Source organism: Martes martes, assembly GCF_963455335.1.
Source record: "Martes martes genome assembly, chromosome: 2".
Lineage (NCBI taxonomy): Eukaryota > Metazoa > Chordata > Mammalia > Carnivora > Mustelidae > Martes > Martes martes.
The window spans coordinates 196,733,382-196,754,310 of record NC_137889.1 but is presented as its reverse complement, the minus strand read 5'-3'; the positions used below and the strand labels follow the sequence as shown (position 1 = coordinate 196,754,310).

General features: G+C 42.5%; 1 protein-coding gene across 1 annotated transcript in view; it reads left to right on the top strand.

Annotated features, from left to right (window-relative positions):
• Nucleotides 1–8,038: 8,038 nt before the first annotated feature.
• The window catches only part of ADAMTS3 (ADAM metallopeptidase with thrombospondin type 1 motif 3), a gene marked incomplete at both ends in the record, with an annotated part of 249,908 nt that continues 237,017 nt past the window's right edge, over nucleotides 8,039–20,929 (top strand). Inside the window, 2 exons of the mRNA XM_080796379.1 lie at nucleotides 8,039–8,107; nucleotides 9,406–9,433. Of these exons, the coding sequence (XP_080652505.1) occupies nucleotides 8,039–8,107; nucleotides 9,406–9,433 (97 nt within the window). The remainder of the gene's footprint in view (nucleotides 8,108–9,405; nucleotides 9,434–20,929) is intronic.

The following is a 20,929-nucleotide window of genomic DNA, read 5'->3' as shown; positions in this document are numbered from 1 at the left end:
GAATCAAGTATCCTAATCTCAAAAATCTACAGGAAATTTTATTGCAGAAGTTGCTTTATTAACTAACAGTAACACCTCTTCCTTAAGTGGAGGGATTCTCCTAAATGTCATTTTAATACGGCTTTTTTCCACAGAAAGCCATTTCATCTGGTTTGGACTCTAGCATAAATTCAGAACACTTAATTAAGTTTCTGGCTTGAAAGTAACTTACGTTCTCCTGTAAGAGAACTCGATTTATGAGCTGTAAGTGTTAATTGGCTAGAGCTCTCTCTCCCTCAATACATTCTGTTGAATTCCATTGAAAATGGTAAATTCTACTCTATTTTTTTTAAAAAATGGTAATGAATTCATAGACTTTTGTACTGTGAAGTACCTCCCAAATGTTATGTATCATTGAGTTGAGAATTACAGAAAACAACACACAGTTTTGAAGTTAACAATTTGGTGGTATTTCAAAATATAAGGATTGGTATAATTAGTAGGAGTCGGTTAGCTATTTAACTAAATTTATCATATATTTATCGCATAGTCAACTGTATGAAAAGCACTGTGCCACATCTCTGATTCTGAACCTCTCCAAGAGAATACTTTGACTACCTTCAATAGGCCTAAGTATTCATCTGTTTTATCCTGAGTTCCATCCACTATAGTAGAGTTCCTTGAACTACCAAGGGGGAAATTATGGCATAAATGCAAAGTAATCTGATGATAATTCTCAATGCTTCACTAATAGAATAGCTATAACTATTGAGGTGTGCCTTATCAAGGAACATTTGGAAGAATTCTAAATTTTAATTATTCTCTTATTTCTGTTTAAACCCCAAGAAGACTGATTTTTTAAGCTTTTTTGCTTCTTCCAAGCAAAAAACATTTCAAAAGCTTGAAGAAAAGAGAAAGATTATAAAAGTAATGGAAAGTAGATGGTAATATCTGTTTATATTAGTTAGGTATAAACAGTTAAATACATCAATTGTTAAGTCAAACTTTATTAAGGAAAGAAGGCTATTTATGGTGCTAATCAAAGATAGGGGTACAATGAATAATCCCACGTCAAGAAAAAGGAAAATCAAGGAACATGAGGAATGATATTCCCTCATGTCTTGTCCCATGGTGGAATTATTCTTCCAAAAGCAAATGATGAAATAAAAAAAATTCTGGATGTCCAAGTTTATCCACATAAGATAATGGTTTTCCTCCGAAGGAAAGGACTGTGGGAACAACACTGCCTCAACCACAAACCAAAGAATGAACTTGATGACCAAGTAGGGCTTTTCCATTTCTAATTTCTTGATCCTTCTTTTCATAAATTTTCCCGTTTAATTTTTTTTCTTTCAATGGGGCTTCCAAAAACGCCTGTAAAAAAGGTCAAGTTGGAAATAGCTTACTCACTGATAATAGGAGGGGAAAAGAAAATGTTCGTTTTATTCTGCAAAGTAGAGACAGGAAATATTCCCTCCCTCATTCATCGGACAAATATTGTTTGAGAGCCCACTATGTGCCGGTCTCTATTCTATGGGTATGAAAGGTCAGCATCCTAACTCCTAATCAACCTAACAACTTGGTTAAAAATACTAACGGTAGTGTACACACAGCATGATTGATTCTCTGATCCACAAATGAAAAATCAGTATTACATAAAACAGGGGAGGGTGTGATGTGAGCGGAAGACTCTTATCCTTAATGAGCAGCAAACTCATTCCATATGTGATGCTATCAGCCCCATTTCCTCATTTTGCAATGATAAAAGGCATCTCGTAGCAGTGTTCTTTGAGGTTATAGGGGGTTGGAGAAGTGGAGAAGATAGCCAATAGGCCCAGCTCTCATGTTCCTATAAGGCTCAGTTCCATGTACCTACTCTCATGTTTCTCTGTGTTGGTTCTAGATGCCAAGAATTCCAGGCCTGGAATAAAGCTCATCACCAGGTAGGGAAAAAAGGACATGATTTTTCCTGGACATACTCAGGAAGTAGGGCAGTACTCTGTAACTTCCATGGGATAGAAATTTGTCTAGATACCTATAATTGAAAGTGAATAAAGTAGAGGTCAATGTCCTCAAGGAACTTGCAGTTTAGCAGAGGGGGCAGATATAAATCTGATTACTTATGGTGCAATAAAGTTCTGTACTTATATTTTGAACCAAGTGGAATAGAGAATTTCTCACATTTATTGGACCATGGGAGAGACATAAAAATTATAATCTAATTAATATTGACAGGAGGTCATAGATATATTAAAAGTGGGGAAAACACTTAATTAAAATTAAAAACTTGTGCTCTGTGAAAGACAAGGTCAAGAGAATAAGAAAACAAGCTAGAAACTGGGAGAAAATATTTGCAAAAGATTTTTTGCAAATAAAGATACAGAATTATTCTCTAAAATACACAAAGAACTAAAACTCAACAATAAGAAAATAAACAACCCAATTAAAAAATGGGTCAAAGACTTTTAGCAGACACTTGAGCAAAGAAGATATACAGATGGCAAAGAAGCACATGAAAAGGCGCTCTACCTCACGTGGTTTCAGGGAAATGCAAATTAAAACAATAATGAGATACGAATCTGTACGTATCGGAATGGTCAAAATCTGGAAAACTGACACCACCAGATGCTGACAAGGATGTGAAACAACAGGAGCTCTCACATAATCCTTGCTGGTGAGAATGCAAAATGGCACAGCCACTTTGGAAGACAGTTTGGCAGTTTCTTATAAAATTAAACATACCTCAACCATATGATCCAGCAATCATGATCCTTGGTATTTCCCCAAAGAAGTTGAAAACTTATATCCACACAAAACCCCGCACATGGATGTTTCTAGGAGTTTTATTCACAACTGCCAATCTTGAAAGCAACCAAGATGTCCTTCGGTAGCAGAGTGCCTAACCTGGGGTATATGCAGGGAATGGAATATTATTGAACACTAAAAAGAAATGAGAAATCAAGCCATGAAAAGACATGGAGGAAACTTAAAGGCATATTACTAAGTGAAGGAAGACAATCTGGAAAGGCCACACACTGCATGATCCCATCTCTATGACGTTCTGGAAAAGGCGGAACTATGGAGACAGTAAAAAACAGGAGAGGTTGCCAGTGGTTGGGGGATGGGGAGGGATGAGTAGTTGGAACCTAGAGGACTTTTAGGGCAGTGAAAAAACTCTGTATGATAATGATAGATGTGGAGTCATTATACATTTGTCCAAATCCACAGAATATACAAAAACAAAGGTGAACCATATGTCAACTATGGACTTTAGGTGGTTATGATGTATCAGTGCAGTTTCATTCATTCTAACTAAGGGACCACTCTTTTGTTACAGTTTGGAGGTGGGGATATTAGTAGAGGTTATATTGTGTAGGGGCTGGGGGGTATATGAGAAATCTCCATCTCCCCCTCAGCTCTGCTCTGAATCTTACATTACTCTAAAAACAAATCTTATTAAAAAAAAAAAAAAAGGCGTGGGAAAGGTAAATAGCAGAACAACAACAAATTATAAATGATTTTTTTTTTTTTTTTGCTGTAAGAAATGACAAAAATTTGTTTATATGTTTAGAACACAATATACATGGGGTATGAAAATACTGTCAAGGGGTGCCTGGGTGGCTCAATGGGTTAAAGCCTCTGCCTTCGGCTCAGGTCATGATCCCAGGGTCCTGGGATCAAGCCCCACATCGGGCTCTCTGCTCAGCAGGGAGCCTGCTTCCCTTCCTCTCTCTCTCTGCCTGCCTCTCTGCCTGCTTGTGATCTCTGTCTGTCAAATAAATAAATAAAATCTTTAAAAAAAAAAGAAAGAAAATACTGTCAAATTATGACAAGATGCAAAACATTGACCAGTCAGCCTCAAATGGAAAACACACACACACACACACTGCTGCCCAGTTAATTGTTGCCAGTGAGGATGCACAGATTTTTTTTTTTTAGAAGATTTTATTTATTTATTTGACAGAGAGAGATCACAAGTAGGCAGAGCAGTAGGCAGAGAGAGAGGGGAAAGCAGGCTCCCTGCTGAGCAGAGAGCCCGATGTGGGGCTCGATCCCAGGACCCTGAGATCATGACCTGAGCCGAAGGCAGAGGCTTAACCCACTGAGCCACCCAGGTGCCCCGAGGATGCACAGATTTTTAAAAATGTCCACACATGGACTGATTTCATGAAACTTAAGTCTTAAAGGGACTGATTTCACAATTAGGGAGACTACATATGTGTGACGACTTTTGAAATTATTTCTCTATTTCAAACATATTTTGGAAGAAAACCTACTACAAACGTTGGTTTAGTATTTGAGTTAGTGCATGGACATGAGTGTGGGAAACAGTGCGAGCCAGAGGCAAAGAAACATGGGGCGAAAGGCAGGGATTTATCTCAAAGCAGGCATGTAGGGGGCAGTTTGTGAAAGGAACTTAATGACTGCTTTGCTTTTGATTCCCTGCGTTATGTCTGGTAAAATTAAAAGTTCATCACATTTTAGCTCTTTACATTTTCTTACTTTTCTTAGAACTCGCCATATTTCATTCCCATCGAGCCATCTGTACATTCGCCATACACTTTCAAGTAAAAAAAAAATCTTCATTTAGGCCCTTGTTATGTTCTAGACCATGTGCTAAACAGTTGACATGCAAGGTTCTGTTACTTTTCACGAACATGTTGCAAAAGCAGTATTATTAAACTAATTTTAGATGGAGAAACTCAAGCTGAATCTGCATGTGAATCTTACCTATCGGACTCAAGAGTTCATTTTACCTTAAAAATTGGTCTTTGAGAAGGCATTGCCCCCAAGTAGTGTGTTCTTCAGAAGATAAGGCCCAAGAAAAAAGCATTCTATGGTCAAATCAGTATGAGGACCATAGTGCACTGTATCTCCTTCTGGAAGACTCCCAGGGCGATTAGGATATCAAAGTCCCTGTGAAGTTCTGAAATAAAGAAATCCATTTCATGTTGTTTATCCGAGTACTTCACAAACTTTAGTTGGCTGTCAAAGAAGTGTGTGTGTGTGTGTGAGAAACATTTAACATTCCAGGACATACTTTGAGAAACTTTGTCTTAGAGGATACTGAGAGAGCCTTATTAATCTGAACTCAACTCATTTAGAATCCAGAAATATAAAGCTTCTTATAAGTGCTCAAATCTATGTTTGTCACAATGAGGGTCATGACTCACTGGGTCATGAAAGCAATGAAGTCGATTCTGACCAGTATTGGAGGGGGAGAACGCAGTAAACAATTAAGATAGAAAATATCAGAGTTGTTGCGTGTAGTGTGTACTGAATCATGAAATTTTTACTGGGTCACAATGTAAAGTACATTTCTCTCTGTGGTCATGGCCCCAAATGTCCAAAGCCACTGTTCTCATGAAAGTCATATGAATTGCTTGTTGTACCAGGGGTTACTGTGATGACAAATGCTGGAACTTTGTAAAATTTAACACAAAAAGGACTAGTGTAATGCCATGGCTAAAGACAGTATTTGTTATTACTTCAAATCAGAATTTTTAGAGCTGAAATATCTCGTGGGGGAAACCAAAATAGTTTGGTGGCTTGTCAAGGTCAAACAGACCAAGCTGGGCCTGGAACCCGGGTTTTCTGATTTGTACTTCCGTATTCTTTTACTTGTCAGTGTAAATTGATATAGGTTTTACTTAAAGAACATGAGGATTCTTTCTTTTTTCTTTTTTTTAAAGATTTTATTTTTTTATTTGACAGAGAGAGAGATCACAAGGAGGCAGAGCGGCAGGCAAAGAGAGAGAGAGGAGGAAGCAGGCTCCCCGCTGAGCAGAAGGCCCGATGCGGGGCTCGATCCCAGGACTCTGGGATCATGACCCGAGCCAAAGGCAGAGGCTTTAACCCACTGAGCCACCCAGGCGCCCCCCCCCCCAACTTTTTTTTTTTAAGATTTCATTTATTTGTCAGAAAGAGAGAGAGAGAGAAAGGCAGAGGAAGATGCAGGCTGCACTTAGCAAGGAGCAATGCGGGACTCATGGGAGGACCCCGGGATCATGACCTGAGCCACCCAAGCATCCCGAGGATTATTATTATTATTTTTTTAATGAGTAAGAAAACTGGGTATAAAATTCAGCAGATCACTCCCGGATAGAAAGTCAATGACAGGTTACAAACATGCTGAAGGGAAAAAGTAACTTAGCAGATTTCAGGGTTGGGGTCTAATTACAATTCCACCCCAAAACTAACCTAATACCCTATTGGGGGTTTTTAGGTTTTCTGGCCATTCAGCTATCTGGTTTCTCGATTGTACACATAAGCGTCCCATGCACATGATTTTGAGAAGACTTAGCAGACAACACTCCAGTGAGCACAGAATCTTGCTAGGTGTAAGTTAAAGAGGCAACCCTTAAGTAATGAATCAAAGATTAAGAAACCTCCAGACTCCGCGCCCTTTTTAAAGACAAGGAACTATGATTTACCGAAGAATCCCTTAGCAAAATACTGTCTTCTACACATTTTATTTTAGGTGGACCTTCTCAAGACTCCAGCTCAAGTTCCGAGGATTGGAGCAGAAGTTGTGCCTGATCGCCCCCTTTTCATGGTCTGCTCTGGGGAGGGAGGACCCGAAACTGGTCAGAGGAGGGTGGAAATACTTTCCTTTCCAGCCCTGGGCTCCCAGCCTCCGTCTCCCTCAGGAAGTGAGCCCGGGCTTGGATTCCTGCAAAGTGTCTTCGCATCTTCAGGGTTCTGGAAGCCCAGGTTGGTGTCCTCTCCCCCCAGGAAGCTTCGGCCCCAGGGGGCAGAAATCATTTGATACCTTAATCTGGGAGGGAGGAAGAGACGCCGAGGCCTGTGTGCTCCAGCGATAAACGGAAGCGTCCGGCTGAGTCGAGAACAGGCGCGGTGTCTTTCCAGAGCGATACGAACGAGGGAAGCGAACACGAGACCTGGAAGCGGGCAGGGACCACCCCCACAAAACGTGGTGGGCGGCTGGGGGGCCCCGCAGGTTCCTGGGGCTCTCCGGGGAGTCTCTTCCCGGGCTGGAAGGGCGCTGGAGGTCGAAGGAGGTGAACGTCCTAAAAGCCCAGGAGCGGCCCGTGGACCCTCCCCCTTCCTATAATTAACTCAACGCGGGTCCCGCCAGGAGGGACCCGTGGCCTCCCCGGACCGCCCCCCTCCCCTAAGCCCATCCGGCGGGGGCAGGAGAGGACCTCGGGGCCGGGGGCCCCCCGCCACCCGAGTCCCCACCTAGGCGGTTTCAAACGCCGACCCTGCCTGGGGCCGGCAGCCCGCGGGATCGTCCCGCTCCTCCCCACTCCCCGCCGTCCTCCCGCGCCGGCCGCGCCCGCCCCGGCCATCCCGGCGGGCGCGGGGGGCGCGGGCCCCGGCCCCGCGTGACGTGGGCGCCGCGGCGGGAGGGGCCGCCCGGGGGGCTCCGGCCGCCTTATTAGCGCCCGGCGGGTCGCCGGCAGCCAGCAGACCGCCGCTCGGAGAGCCACGGGAGCCGCTCCGACCCGCTCCTCCCGCCTCCTCCGCCAGCCTCCTCCTCCGCCCCTCCGGCTCCTCCCGCCCCCACCTCTGCGCGAGCGGCGGAGTCGCCCTCTCGCTGCCTCTTTCTCCCGCTCCCGCTCGCTCCTCGCTCTCGCCACTACTTCCCCCTGCTGTGCTCCCGGGCGCCCAAGCATTCTCCGCGCGAACCTCAGGAACCAGTGGTGCTCGAAAAGCCCAGGGAAAGCCGCCTTGGGCAGAGATAGTTGGAAGCCCCCGGCCCCTTCCCCCTCTCCCGGCGCAGCCCGTGCCCGGCTCGCGGCACCTTCTCGCTCCTGCACACCCCGTGTGGGAGGACGGGGTGAGAAGGTGAAGTGGGAAGAGCCGCCGAGCCGAGGGGCCAGTCTCAGAGCTCAAATTTCATTTTCATTGAAGCAAATCACAGAAGATCAGGTTTTTTTTTTTTTTAATTCTGCATTTTTTCTTTTTCTTTTTTTTTCTTTTTCTTTCTTTCTTTCTTTTTCTTTCTTTTTTTTTTTTTTAAAGAAACTTATTTTGGGGGGTTCGCTCTGGGCATCTGCTTCGCCCAGTAGTTGAAAAGTGAACTCGACTCGTGATGGTTCTCCTGTCACTTTGGTTGATAGCAGCCGCTCTGGTAGAGGTTAGGACTTCAGCTGATGGACAAGTAAGTGGAAAATAATAACAATAAAAAACTCAAACCCAACCTTTTCCCGAAAAAGTTCCTCCCCTCTTTCCCCTCCTCTCTTCCCTCCTCCCCCCTCCCACCCTTCCCTGTTATCTTGCGCCTTCAGGAGCGGTGCTCGAGGGCTGGGCGCAGCCTGCGGGGTGTTCTGGGGCTGGGGGTGGGATCGCAGGGGTGGGTCGCGACTCCCACGCCGGGAGCCCCGGCTCGTCCCCCCTAGCGCGTCCCCCCGCCTTTGCGGCGTTCGTAGCGACTCCTGGTGACACACGGCAGCCAATTCGCATCCTCGCCGGGCCGTCTGGGTTTCCCCTTTCCGGAGGGCGGTCTGGGCGCTTGAATGAAGTTCTGGACGCGGCGTCCGGGATCCCCGCGCTGCGGCTGCGGCCGCCCGCGTCGGGTTCGCGGGGCTTCCTCTCCGGCTCACTGACTCACCGCGCTTTCGGGCAGCGGGAGGCGGGGGTTTCAGGAAGTCCCCGGGGCCGGGCAGGGAGCGATCCAGCAGACACGTGTCCTGGGAGGACCGCGGCCGGGCCGGGGTTTGACAGTTGGGGCGGGGGGCTGGGGACGTTTCCTGCCCTGCGTTTTCCTGGGCAGAGGCCGGCGGCGCCGCCGCGTTCCTCCCCTCCCCCTCCGCACGGCTCCGCCTCCTTCAGAGCCGAGTCGAGCGCGGCTCCTCCGCGCCGCGGCCCAGCCCCCACCCTCCGGAGGCTCAAGGTGAAGCCCGATGCTCTCGAAGCGTCCTCGAGGAGGCCCGCGGGCCGGGCCGAGCCGTCCGGTGTCAATCACACCAGCTCGGGGCCGGCGGGACTTGGGGCACCGAGTTTCCCCGTGAGTTGTTCGTAGCGTCTCCGGTCCGCCCGGTTCTGGCCGTAGGTTCAAAAGTAGAAGATTGCCTGGTCGACTCCTGACCTCAAATCTGATCTGTCAGGCCCCCTTTTAGGTTTCTTTTCACGCCTGTGAAGACAGAGGCTTTCTCGGCTAATCCGCACCCAGTATCTGAGTTTTAAGAGAAGAAGATTGAATGTCAGTATTTATTTTTGCTGGCTTTATAAATACTAAAATTAAAACGGGAAAACAACTCCCCGTTCCAAACTGTTATTAATTGGCTCATTCTCTTGCCGCAAGAACCTACAAACCAAGGCGCAGCCTTTAGGCACCAGTCCCCATCTCAGACATCTCCTGATTAGCTCCTGAAAAGCGTTAATGGTAGAAATAAAACGTACAAGGTGATAAGATGAAACCCAGTAACTGTTTCTTTTTACTTTCCCCCTCCTTTACAGGCTGGTAATGAAGAAATGGTGCAAATAGGTAAGCCTTGTTCTCAGATATCTTTCTTATCTTGGTAGAAAGTAGAGAATGAAATAAGCTAATTAAAATATTGTTTCTGAAATTTCTCCCATTGGTGGTTAAAAAAAAATTGCAGTTTAGAAACATTGCTGTTCTTCTCTTCGTCTTTATGGAGGAGGGTCCCAGTTTTCTCAGACAGTGTTAAAGGGATATAAAAATTCTGCCATTGGACTTGTAGTGCGTCAGTTTTTTACTGTCCCTGGACAAGCCACTGGTAGGTACTTGGAGGATGATGTAGAGTTTGGAAGAAGACATGGAGATAAATCAAATCAACTCGTGTTGCATAAGGACAAGCACATCTGATTAGAATGGAAGGCAAAGTGTAAGAATGCTACAAAGGAGGGAAAAATGAAAGAGGATGAAAATTTTTCTCTTAAAAGTTTTCCAGCTTTGTATAAGCTTTTTGATGACTTCTCTTATTTGGTATGCTTTACAATAACTATCTGCTAATGTGCAAGATATTGTTAGGCATTTTGCAGATAAAGTCTAAAACTGTAGGATGTGGGAATTATTCCCATTTTATGGGTGAGAAGACTGAGGCTCAGAGAGTATAAGTGACTTGGAACAGGTCACTCCAAAGTCCACATGATCTTTTTTTTTGGAAACTATTTATAATAATACTTGTTCTGAGTTCAGAGCCTGAAAGTCATCTGGCCAGAAGCCAAGCTCCATTCAAAGTCTTCTTATACACATTTAACTTGGATTACTTTGAAGATAAATTTTCATTTTGGCAGAGTATTAGTCTAAATTCTGTATTTGTTAGAAGATATTGTAAAGTCACCTTTGAAATGAAAAGTTTTGATTACCACAAGCATAGTTACCTGTCATTGCTTGTGTGCTGTGCATGGGGCACCGTGTTAATTGCTTTGTGTGCATTGTATCCTCTGCCTCTCACAAGCACACATGAGGGAGAGACCCCATTGTGCCTGTTTCAGATTTGGAGAAAATGAGGCTTGGGAGGTTCTACAGCTCCAGCTAGAGTGCACAGTGGAGAGCTGGGAGGATTCCGTACTTGTAAAGCAATGGAGGGACCCCAAGATGTAGGCCCAGAGCTGTCCATATGTAGCTGCCTCTCGTCATCTGTCAGCGTGCTCCCTTCCTGTGCAGTGTTTGGCATTGTTGGAACCCTTCTCCAAGCTTAGACTTCTGTAGTAAGGTAGGACAGAGGGGAGGACAGTGACCGAGAACTGCATTAAAGATACAGTGTCTGTGAAGAGACATTTGTTATTTGTAGCTGATAACATTCAGTCATGAATATATATCTTTTAAAAGAAAAAGTTTTAAAAATCGTCGAACAAGTAGAAAAGAAAACTATCTTCTTTTTTTATTGGTTAAACATTTGATTACTTAAACATCCCACCTTTTCAATTTGTAAATTAAAAACTGTGTTAAGACGGCCCACCCTAGGGGCGCCTGGGTGGCTTTGTTGGTTAAGCGTCCAACTCTTGTTCTCAGCTCAGGTCTTGATCTCTGGGTTGTGAGTTCGAGGCCTGCAAAAAAAAAAAAGAATAAAGATTACCTATTCTTTCAAAGATTATCCGTTCTATAAAAAAGATTACCCATTCTATCAAAGGAATAAAATATATGCTTTGATTTAATTTTCAGATAGCATCATCATGTTCTCCTGTAAGAGGCCCTGAGTTAGACTTTGGTCCAGTCCTTTTGTTAATATAAATACTTTAGTCGCATGTTTCTACAGAGAAGGGGGTGGTACAGGTGTGCTTAAATTTGGTAGAGGAAGATGACCAGCAGTGTGGAAGAGGGGAAAGCAGGGGACTCTTAGATTGTGTTACTGGAGATTTTCTTCCTCCCAAGTTCCTCTGCTATATAGGGTTTCTCTCTTTTATTACTGTCATTTTTATTTACCATTTTCAAGTTGAGTGAAGAGAAGAAATAACGATAAAAATAAGTTTGACTCATGAGTCTTGTGATAGTGAACATGTAGCTATCATTCGGCTTTGGGAATATAATCATTTATGCAGCTCTTAAAAGGGATTTAAAAATACATTTTAAGAAATCTGTGTATAGGAATGAGATTTCTTTCCCTTGTCCCTACATGCAAAGGTGTTGTTAACCTGAAAGTTTGGTAAAATGCCCTCTTCTACATATCATTCAGTAATTTTTTCCCAAGAATGAATTGAAAAGTGGTTTTATATAACTGCTTGGAGGTGCTATTTGATTAATGGTACGATTAGGAAAGATTAATAAGGCTTGTAGAATTAATTATTTTTATTGGTGTCCAAATTGGCTGGAGAAGAGTCCTTGGTTCTGAATGACTTCTATAAAGTATCATGTCTTGGGAAGAGATAACTATAGATTAGTGACAAACTGCAAATTATTAAGAAGCTGAGTTAAAAAAAATAGTTTGCACTGAGGTATACTATGCATGCAGGGTGGTGCGTGTAAGTACACACCTTACTGACCCTTCAGAAAGGGAACACGCCTGTGTGACTAGCATCTGGATCAGTAAGTACAACTTTTTATACCTTCTTAGCACTATTCCCACATGATCGGTAACCACTCTCCTGACTTCTGACAGGACAGGTTACTTTTGCCAGTTTTGAAGTATTTTTAATAAATATAGTCACACAATATGTGCTTCAGAAAACAATAAAAAATATGTCTAATATGCTTCAGGCCCTAGAGTAGGAAGGCTGTTATTTAGGTAGAGAGAAGGTGGTTGTGATGAGGGCAGGTGAGAATGTATATAGAAATATCGCCTATGTAGTGTGTGGACGGGCCGTGGCTTCTTTCCTTCTCTCTATACCGAGTGGAAAAATGCCTTCTTGGTATATGGGAAAGTATGATTCACCCCAGAGAAAATGGGCAAATAGGCTTTGAACTCTGACCTACTTCTCTGCTGCTTGGTCAACCAAAGAGGAGCTACTTACCTACCTACCTGTCTGTACCCGCACATACCCACACTCACACATGTATGCAGATGTGCACGTATGTACATAGAGCTACGTGTGTGAGTGTGTATGCATTGTGCATATATGTATAAGTGTGTTTCCTGACACACTTACTTAACATACGTCTGTGGCGTATCAGGGAGCGTTTTCATTCTGACTCAGAGTATGGCCTTGGGAAGTTGCCTAGGGTAATTGTGGGCAGCTGGCTGGCTGGTCCGATTGGGTAAGGAGTCTTGCTCTGTGACACATGTGGCTCAGGAAATAATCATGGTTCTGTAGAAACTGGAGATGTGTAGAAGCTGCAGAAGAATGAATTCCCTGAGCCCTTTGTTTGCTAAGCTGCCCCACTCGGATACTGCCTGAGGATCATTAGAAGAAGAATCACTGTGAGGCTTTGGTATTGGGCTGAGTTCCCTCGCTTGCCTCTCTCTCGGAATCGGGGCATATCTATCTTTCTCTGCCCTATTTCTGTTTCCAAGTCTCAAATTCCATTACTTTTTATTCTTAACAAAATAAAGTCGCTAATCTTGTTCTCTCAAATATCCAGTTTACTGAGAAATATTGTTTCATCCTTTGCAGGTCTTTATTTGCTTTTCAAGGTTTAGTGTGAGTCACTTCACTGAGTCCTTGGCTTATAGTAGGCGGATCTACTGGTGTAGACCTCATGGGAGCCCACACTTTGTCGTGATGATTGCAGTATCCCCAGTATATAAAACTGGGCTTGGTACCTCGTGGGACCTCAGATATTTGTTATTCAATGCATAGATCAAGTAAGCAGGGTTATTAGATTGGGATTCACCTGTGTTCTGTCTTTTCTTAAATGCTCTTGGTCTGTGCCCCTCCCAGGGTTTAACTGGTCCCTAAGAAAATAAGGATGGTGATAATGGCTCTACAATTAATTATTCAGTGTTATCAAGGCTCCTCATGACTTCTCTTTTCATTCCACAAAGCTCAGGGAGCTAGGTTTATTGGTTTCTTACACTGTTCTGTTTCTGTTCAACAAGATTTGGTAAATTGAACAGAATTACAGGCAGGTTTGGAACGCCCACTAATTTTGCACTAATGTCTGCTTGAGATCATTTGCTCTGTTTCAGGCATCAGGGGAATTAAGATAACCTAAGATTAAAATCTCCCTACCCAATTTGCCAGGAGCAATACTGAAAAGTGTGATTTAAAGGGGTTTAAAGGGTTTAAAATTTAGAATTTTAACTACCTATATAACCATTGTTCTTTCTTGTACCTAAAGATCATGCATTTGACGTCATTGATTCAGCTTCCATCCCCCCTGTGGGCCTCATGATGGCTAATATTAAATGCCTTAAGCTTTGTAGATGAAGATATTATTTAGTGTAACATGTTAATCTATTACTAGCAATTTATTATTGCTGTCTAGCTGAAATATTTCTTCCTCATGCATTCATTGTTTTTTCTTGCCATTGTACCAAATCATCGTAATATTGCTCAGAAATGTTAAGAAATCCCCATGGTCACTTCTGCTTCCAGGATGATTATCTCTAAGCATTCTTTGCTTGTGGGTAGCCAAGCCAGATTACCTTGGAAAGCCATTAGGGACAATTCCAAATTGCTTGGTAAAATCATGAATGGTTTCAATATGAAGGATTTGGTTATGCTACTTGGACTGGATATACTGACAGTGATGACTTAGATGGAACTCTCATGCCAGAATTTTGGGAACCTTCTCTTTGTGTTGCTCCAATAGAGATCAGCTTTTACTCCTGAACTGTGATATGTGCATTATTAGGAATTGTCGGATGAATTCTTTTTAATTAGTTTTTCTTCTGAATATAGATGTTTTACATGTGCCCATTATAATTGTCTTCTTTAGTTTTTCTGTATTCCCCAGATTTTTGACAATCATCTTAAGTACCAAACTGTTACAACTTAGCATATTCTTACTCAATCATCTTTCAGTACACAGATTGTGTGGATTATTTTTGTATACCTGTTTTTGTTTTGTTTCCCATTTTAGTATAGTTTTCTATAACATTACACAGTCCTTATAGACATCATTTTAATCTCATTATCCTGATAAACCTTAATGTATGTGCTCATTTCCCTAATGACACCTATTTTCTCATGACAATGAACGTTGCCCCCCAGTGTTGTATATAGATAGCTGCCTGCTTTTCAAACAACTACTTTAGGAGAAGGCCCCAGAAGCTGATTGCTTTTAAAGAAGTTTGTATGATCTGAACTTTTACTAGTGGTATAGGGAAGTGTTGATTTTTTTAAAAATTTCAGTCTTAACTTAGTTTTAGCTCTGCTCTCCCTAAATCTGAGTATAATTTTTAAATACTTGATTTTGCAGTCTTTGAAATATGTAATGAATTAATCATTTTTCTAGTTATCAATCATTATTCTAGTTATCAAATACCCAAAAGTATAATCAATTACAAAAAATTCTTGTAAATTTTAGTAGTACTAGGAGAAGACTCATCCATCTCATAGAATTTGAGAGTTGTATTATTCTTTCACATGGATAGTAAAGCGTGGGAAGAGTTTCCTAGTTTAGGAATCTCTGTTCCCACAAGTAATTTATCCATCCTGATTTTCCAAATATGTTTACATGATTTTGCTGACTAACTGTAAATCCTTAGGAGAGATTTTGTGGTCATGTCAGTCTCTTGTTTATAAAAATGATTGCATGATGATCAGCGTGATGAATCTCCATGGAATTTAGAATAAATTGTGACCAGCATGAAACAGTCTACCTTGTTTTTGAAGTGACTGAAAAAACAAAACAAAACAAAAAAACATTTAGGAAACTCCTGGGAAGTCAGATAGGATTAAACATATGAATCTTCAAATACTGGGATCTTAGATGTTAAATCACATTTCCTACAGTCTTTCTTCGTATTTAGTATTTGTATTTTTCTATGTGTATATGCGCATAAATTAAAAAAAAATGATTGAGATCATTCTTCAAATGAGCTTGAGTTCTTTTATATGTAAAAATCTCTCTTTTACTTTTCCTAATCTAAAACATAACCAGCCTATCCGATAGATGACCTATTAATATTCATTGCCTTTCTTCCATTACATGGTCAAGGGCACAGAATCTTGTTCATTGTGTAGTTTATTACTTTCTAGCTGACTTTAACCTCTCAAAGCATCTCTTTCTTCTGTATAAACATAGGCATACTACTACTGCTTAGTTCATAGAACTGTAAAGGATTCATAAAGTGCTGGCACATGGGAGGCAAGCTAGGATAATGGATAATAGCTATTATTAGTAGTATATCTTAGTCTTGTGCTTTTTAAAAAGCGCTTTTACTCAGTTAAAGCCGCCCCATTCTACTCCGTACATTTTTGGTAGGTCTGCCTACCACTGTGAATTTCCAGGAACCTTAATTTACTGTGTCAAGGACTTGTAAACTCTCCAGCCACTCAGCTCGCCATGTGACAGCTCTCCAAGAGGTCTATTTTCATGTATTATCTTAATGTTGATATCTCAGTATAGTATTGCTTAACTCATTGGAATATGGCAGTACAGGGGGCAGTTGGGTAAGGAATGAACTGTGCAGAACAGTCGCTGCGTACGGACTCCATGCCAACTTTATTTCTTGTATACTGGACAGAATTCTTTCTTCTTTTCATCTTGTTTACGGAAAGTCCTTTCCAGTTCATTGAGAAAAAGTTCCTGTATTGATCATGACTCCTTTGGATGCAAAGAACAGGAACCCAGTTGATACTTGTTAAGGACAACAAACTTGATCAGGCAATCAGAGTCAGGTATAGCTGAACCAGGGGCTCAGACAATGTCAGAAATCCTTCCCTGTCCTCCCCCACCTCTTCTTTCCTTCTCATTTTCCTGCATTGGTTCTATTTCTTTATTGGGATATGATTGGTGGCCCCTCAGGCTGTGGCTGGTATTGTCACCAGCATCTCTAGGCTTTCATTCTGCCCTTTACCCCACTAGACAGAGCACTTGTTTTTTGATAGCCCACCCCCCTCCTTGGGGAGGGAGGTTGATTGGCTACTTGGCTTGCGTCATAAGCTTATCCTGGAACCATTCGCTGTAGTCAGGGGATGCAGTGCTCTGAGTGGCCTGGATTGAGATATTTCACTCTTGATTTACGGGGACTGAGAATAATGCAGGATGGTTAACCTGAGGGCACACTGGGGTGCAGTTAAGGAAAAAGGAGGATGGATGCCAGGGAGCACACGTGTAATAATCCCCAGCACGCCGGCTTGGGAACTGGCAGCTGTGGTAGGTAGAATAATGCCTCCTCCTCCCCAAAGGGGTCTGCATCCGAATGCCTGGAACTTATGAGTATGTTTTGTTACATGGACAAGAGCAGTCAAGTTTGCAGATGGAATTAAGGTTGCTGATTGATTGGTCTTTAAATAGGGAGATTACCCTGGATTTTCTGAGGTCTGTCCTCATAAATAAAAGAGGGAGACAAAAAGACAAAACTATAGAGAGATGGCAGCATTAGAGAAGACTTGGTCTGATGTTTCTGGTTTCGAAGATGAAGGCAGGGACCCAGGAGTTAGGGGACGTGTGTGGCCTCTGGAAGTCCGAGAAGTCAAGGAAACAGATTATTCCCAGAGATTCTTGAAGACATACAGCCCCGCTGACACCTTGATTTTAGCCCCTGTGCCCTATTTCAGACTTCAGACCTCCAGAACTGTAGGATAATGAATGATTATTGTTTTAAGTCGCCACGTTTGTGGCACTTTGTTATAGCAGCAGTAGGAAGCTAATACAGTGGCCTAGTGGACTGTCCCAGTTTCTCATTCTTTTGTTATAGTGTGAGCCAGACTATTTTAGATTTGGAAAGTATAATCACCACAAGTAAGTTTCTGTGGAAATCTTTAAAAATGCTGCTTGCATTTCTTATCTGTCATATTTTCCTCAGCCTTTGGCCCTGGGGGACAAATGGTTATTTTCCTGGCTTTAAATTCTGGGCTCAATATTAGTCTTTAAAGGTATTATCCATCAAAAAATTGTGAGGTGTTTGAGAAATACTAATTTATAGAATGTCTAATATAGCTCCTGAGTCTATAAAACTTCCAGGGATGATGAATATAACCACTAGATGTGCTTCTTTAAAAACTAAGATTGAATGTTATCGTTTTGACAATGGAGCCTCACATAAAAAAAATATATATATCTTCTCTACTTGTTATTCTGTTATTGATTACTTGATCATTTTAAGATGTAGCAAACAGGGCAGCTGGGTGGCTCAGTCGTTAAGCGTCAGCCTTCGGTTCAGGTCACGATCTCAGGGTCCTGGGATCGAGCCCCACATTGGGCTCCCTGCTCGGCAGGAAGCCTGCTTCTCCCTCTCCCACTCCCTCTGCTTGTGTTCCCTCTCTCACTGTGTCTCTGTCAAATTAAAAAAAAAAAAAAATGTAGCAGACAAAGAAAATACTTGGACATTTTTCTTCTTCTTTTTTTTTCTTGAAAGATCTTCTCTTACCTGATTTCATGATCTGGAACACTAAGGAATGTGTTTTTCTTTCCTAAGTGACTGTCTTGAATGTAAACATTGTGCAATTGCAACAAATATTTATGAAAAAAGCCAGATTTAAAAAAATGAGAAGAATTTTTAAGTGCACAACTATTTGTTCTTTCTTAATGAGAAAAAAAAAAAAAAAAAAAGCTTTCTCTTTTTTCTCCCAGAGCTTGATGAAAAATCTTTGACTCGGAGAGTAGGTTTGCATTTAAAGTAAAAGACTTCAGAGAGGTTCTCTGCCTTGTGGTGATAAGAGCCTGGAGGAGATGAAGTGAGAAAAAAAGAGTTTGGCTGTGTTCAGAAGTTCAGAACGTGTCACAACTAACTTTTAACTGCTTCTCAGTGAAGATGCGTCCCCTTCTCCGTTTGCGTTTATAGCCTTGGGAAGCCCTCAGCGTGTGATGTCTTCCTTAACGTCCACTTGTCACCTTGCTCACATTTTTCCTGGAGCAGCTGGCTCCTGTCATTTCTGATGAAAGTCATTCTCCTGCCCTCAGCAAAGGATTTGGAAATGTTGTTGTTGGAGCTGCTTCTTTAGTAGATCTTGAAAATGCTTTATTTGCTTTCCTTCTTGTGGCCAGATTGTTGCATACTGAGAATTTGTACCTGAAAAAGGAAATTGCCTGGGTAAACTGTCTCTTTATCGTCATCAACCGATTCTTGGGAGAGAATCTCCTGGTCTGGGTGGGGTAAGAGAGGATGCGTTGTTGCGGCCGGCCCGGCCTTCTGGCCCTCGGTTGGCATGGAGCCGAAGATCCCTTCTGGTCAGAAACGCCAGACTGGGGTGGGAGTGGAGATGGGAGAGGCCCGAGAGGTGCTGGAACATGGAAGGAATCTGAAGCCCACTTTTACCTTCTGTAGCTCTAGCTGGATGGGAATGGTCAAGGTAGTAATAACCTCAGCTAATTTTTCTTTTATTATAGTGTTACAAGATGTATTAAGTCTTTTATGTGCCTTACCTTGTTTGAACCCATTATTATCCTCATTTTACGGACAACCTCTCTGAGCCTTAATTTTTTTTAAGATTTTTTTTTTTAATTTATTTATTTGACAGAGAGAGATCACAAGTAGGCAGAGAGGCAGGCAGAGACAGAGAGAGGAGGAAGCAGGCTCCTTGCTGAGCAGAGAGCCTGATGCCGGGCTCGATCCCAGGTCCTGGGATCATGACCCGAGCCGAAGGCAGAGGCTTTAACCCACTCAACCACCCAGGCGCCCCTCTGAGCCTTAATTTTGATAATTTGCTTGCAGAGGCGAAAATGTGCATCATCTTGAAATCAGAATTTAAAAGCAGTACTGACTCCAGACCTTTGGTAATCAACTGTCATACCCCACCTTCTCCCTTCCTTGCTTGGGAACTCAAGCCATATTGCAGTTATCACAAGTAATCCAATATCTTATGTGCCAGGAGTGGCTTTGGGCTTCATTAGATCAACTGAACATTGCTGTGATATGTGTGGGCTTTGTACTGTAGTCACTTGAAGTCTTAGTGATTCTGTTCTCTTACTATTCTATAGTGTGGTCTTTGTAACGTGTTGGGGACATCTGGTAACCTCTGGGAGACATTTGGGTATCACTGCACAACATACTAGATGGATACCAAGCTGCCTGTCCCAGTCGTGAGTTTCGGAGACTGAATGTGTGAAGGAATTAAGATGATCTCAGAGCTTGGGCCACAGCGGCATACTATGAAAACATTCCCTCTCAAGGACCCCACTTCCAAAAACCACTGTTGATTTTTTTTTTCCCCCAAAGACTGCTGTATGCAGGGGACATTTACATATTAAGATACCGCACCTCCATCCCAAAGAGCTTAAAAATCTCTGAAAGGACAAGACTCAAGCATATAACTTTTCTCCCATAGAGATTTTTAGAACTTTAATACAGATAATACATGACGGTGAGATCTAAGAAGCTTAGACCAGCAGGTTTGTAGTCTGGAGAAGGTAGCAGGTTTCTTGGGAGAGATGGGGCTTGAGATAGGCCCCACAAGCCGGGTTGGATTTGTACAGATGGAGAGAAAGCAGCAGTCCTTTCCCTCGGGGCGAACGGTAGAGTAGGACTTGGAGGACAGACGCGATTAAATTGGGTCCAGGCAGCCCATTAGAATGTTCCAGTAGGCCAAAATGAGAAATGATGTTGCAAAGAAGTTCGCTGACAGAGCGTGGAGGGCCTTAAATGACAGTTCAGTTTTGATTTGGGTTCAGTTTATCCAGTCTGCAAGTTTCAGCTCGTTATTTGTGAAGAGAGAGGATTTGATTAGTAGAGGTCTTTAAGGCGATTTCCGTGTCTAACATGGAAAAAAGCTATCGGTTTTCTGAGTCTATTTTATCCTGAAGTAATGATGAGCCATTGAAACTATTCAGAGAGAATAACCTCGTAATATCAATACCTAACATTTATCGAACCCTTCCTATGTGCCAAATAGTGTCCTAAACACTTTGGATTAGGTCAGTTAATTTTTACAAGTCTGTGAGTTAAATACTATTACCCTCGTTTTACAGATGAGTACTGACATGGAAGTCTTAAGTGACCAAAATCACAGGGGTAGCAAGTGGCAGAATTAAGGCATTTTACTTGTGGGACTTTAAAACTGTTTTCCTGGCAGTAATTCAGATAATATTTTTGTTCAATTTATATAATAGTCGGTAGTGAAAAATGATGTTGGGGAGTTTGGACTTGGCACTTCGAGGTTTGTGGTGTGTGGTGACGAAGACTTGAAGCAATTGGAAGAAATGGGATTAGTTTGACAGAAATTTCTAAGGAGGAAACAGTAGGACTTGAATGATATTAAATGGGGGGGGACATGGATATAAGGTTAGTTTTCTAGCCTGGGGTTTTGGGAGAATCAGCACATCATGAACAGAAATGGTGAAGTCAGGAAAGCAAGATGAATATTTAGGTGAAAATGAGAGGTTTGGTTTAGATATTTTAGGGGTGAAGAGAATGTATGGCACATTATTCTAGGCAAAGAACTGCCGTGTTCAAATTTCAGTGTGAGGGAAGTTGCTCTTTTTCTTTCAACCTGTATTTAGAGAGGGCCTGTTACGTGCAAGTACACCGAC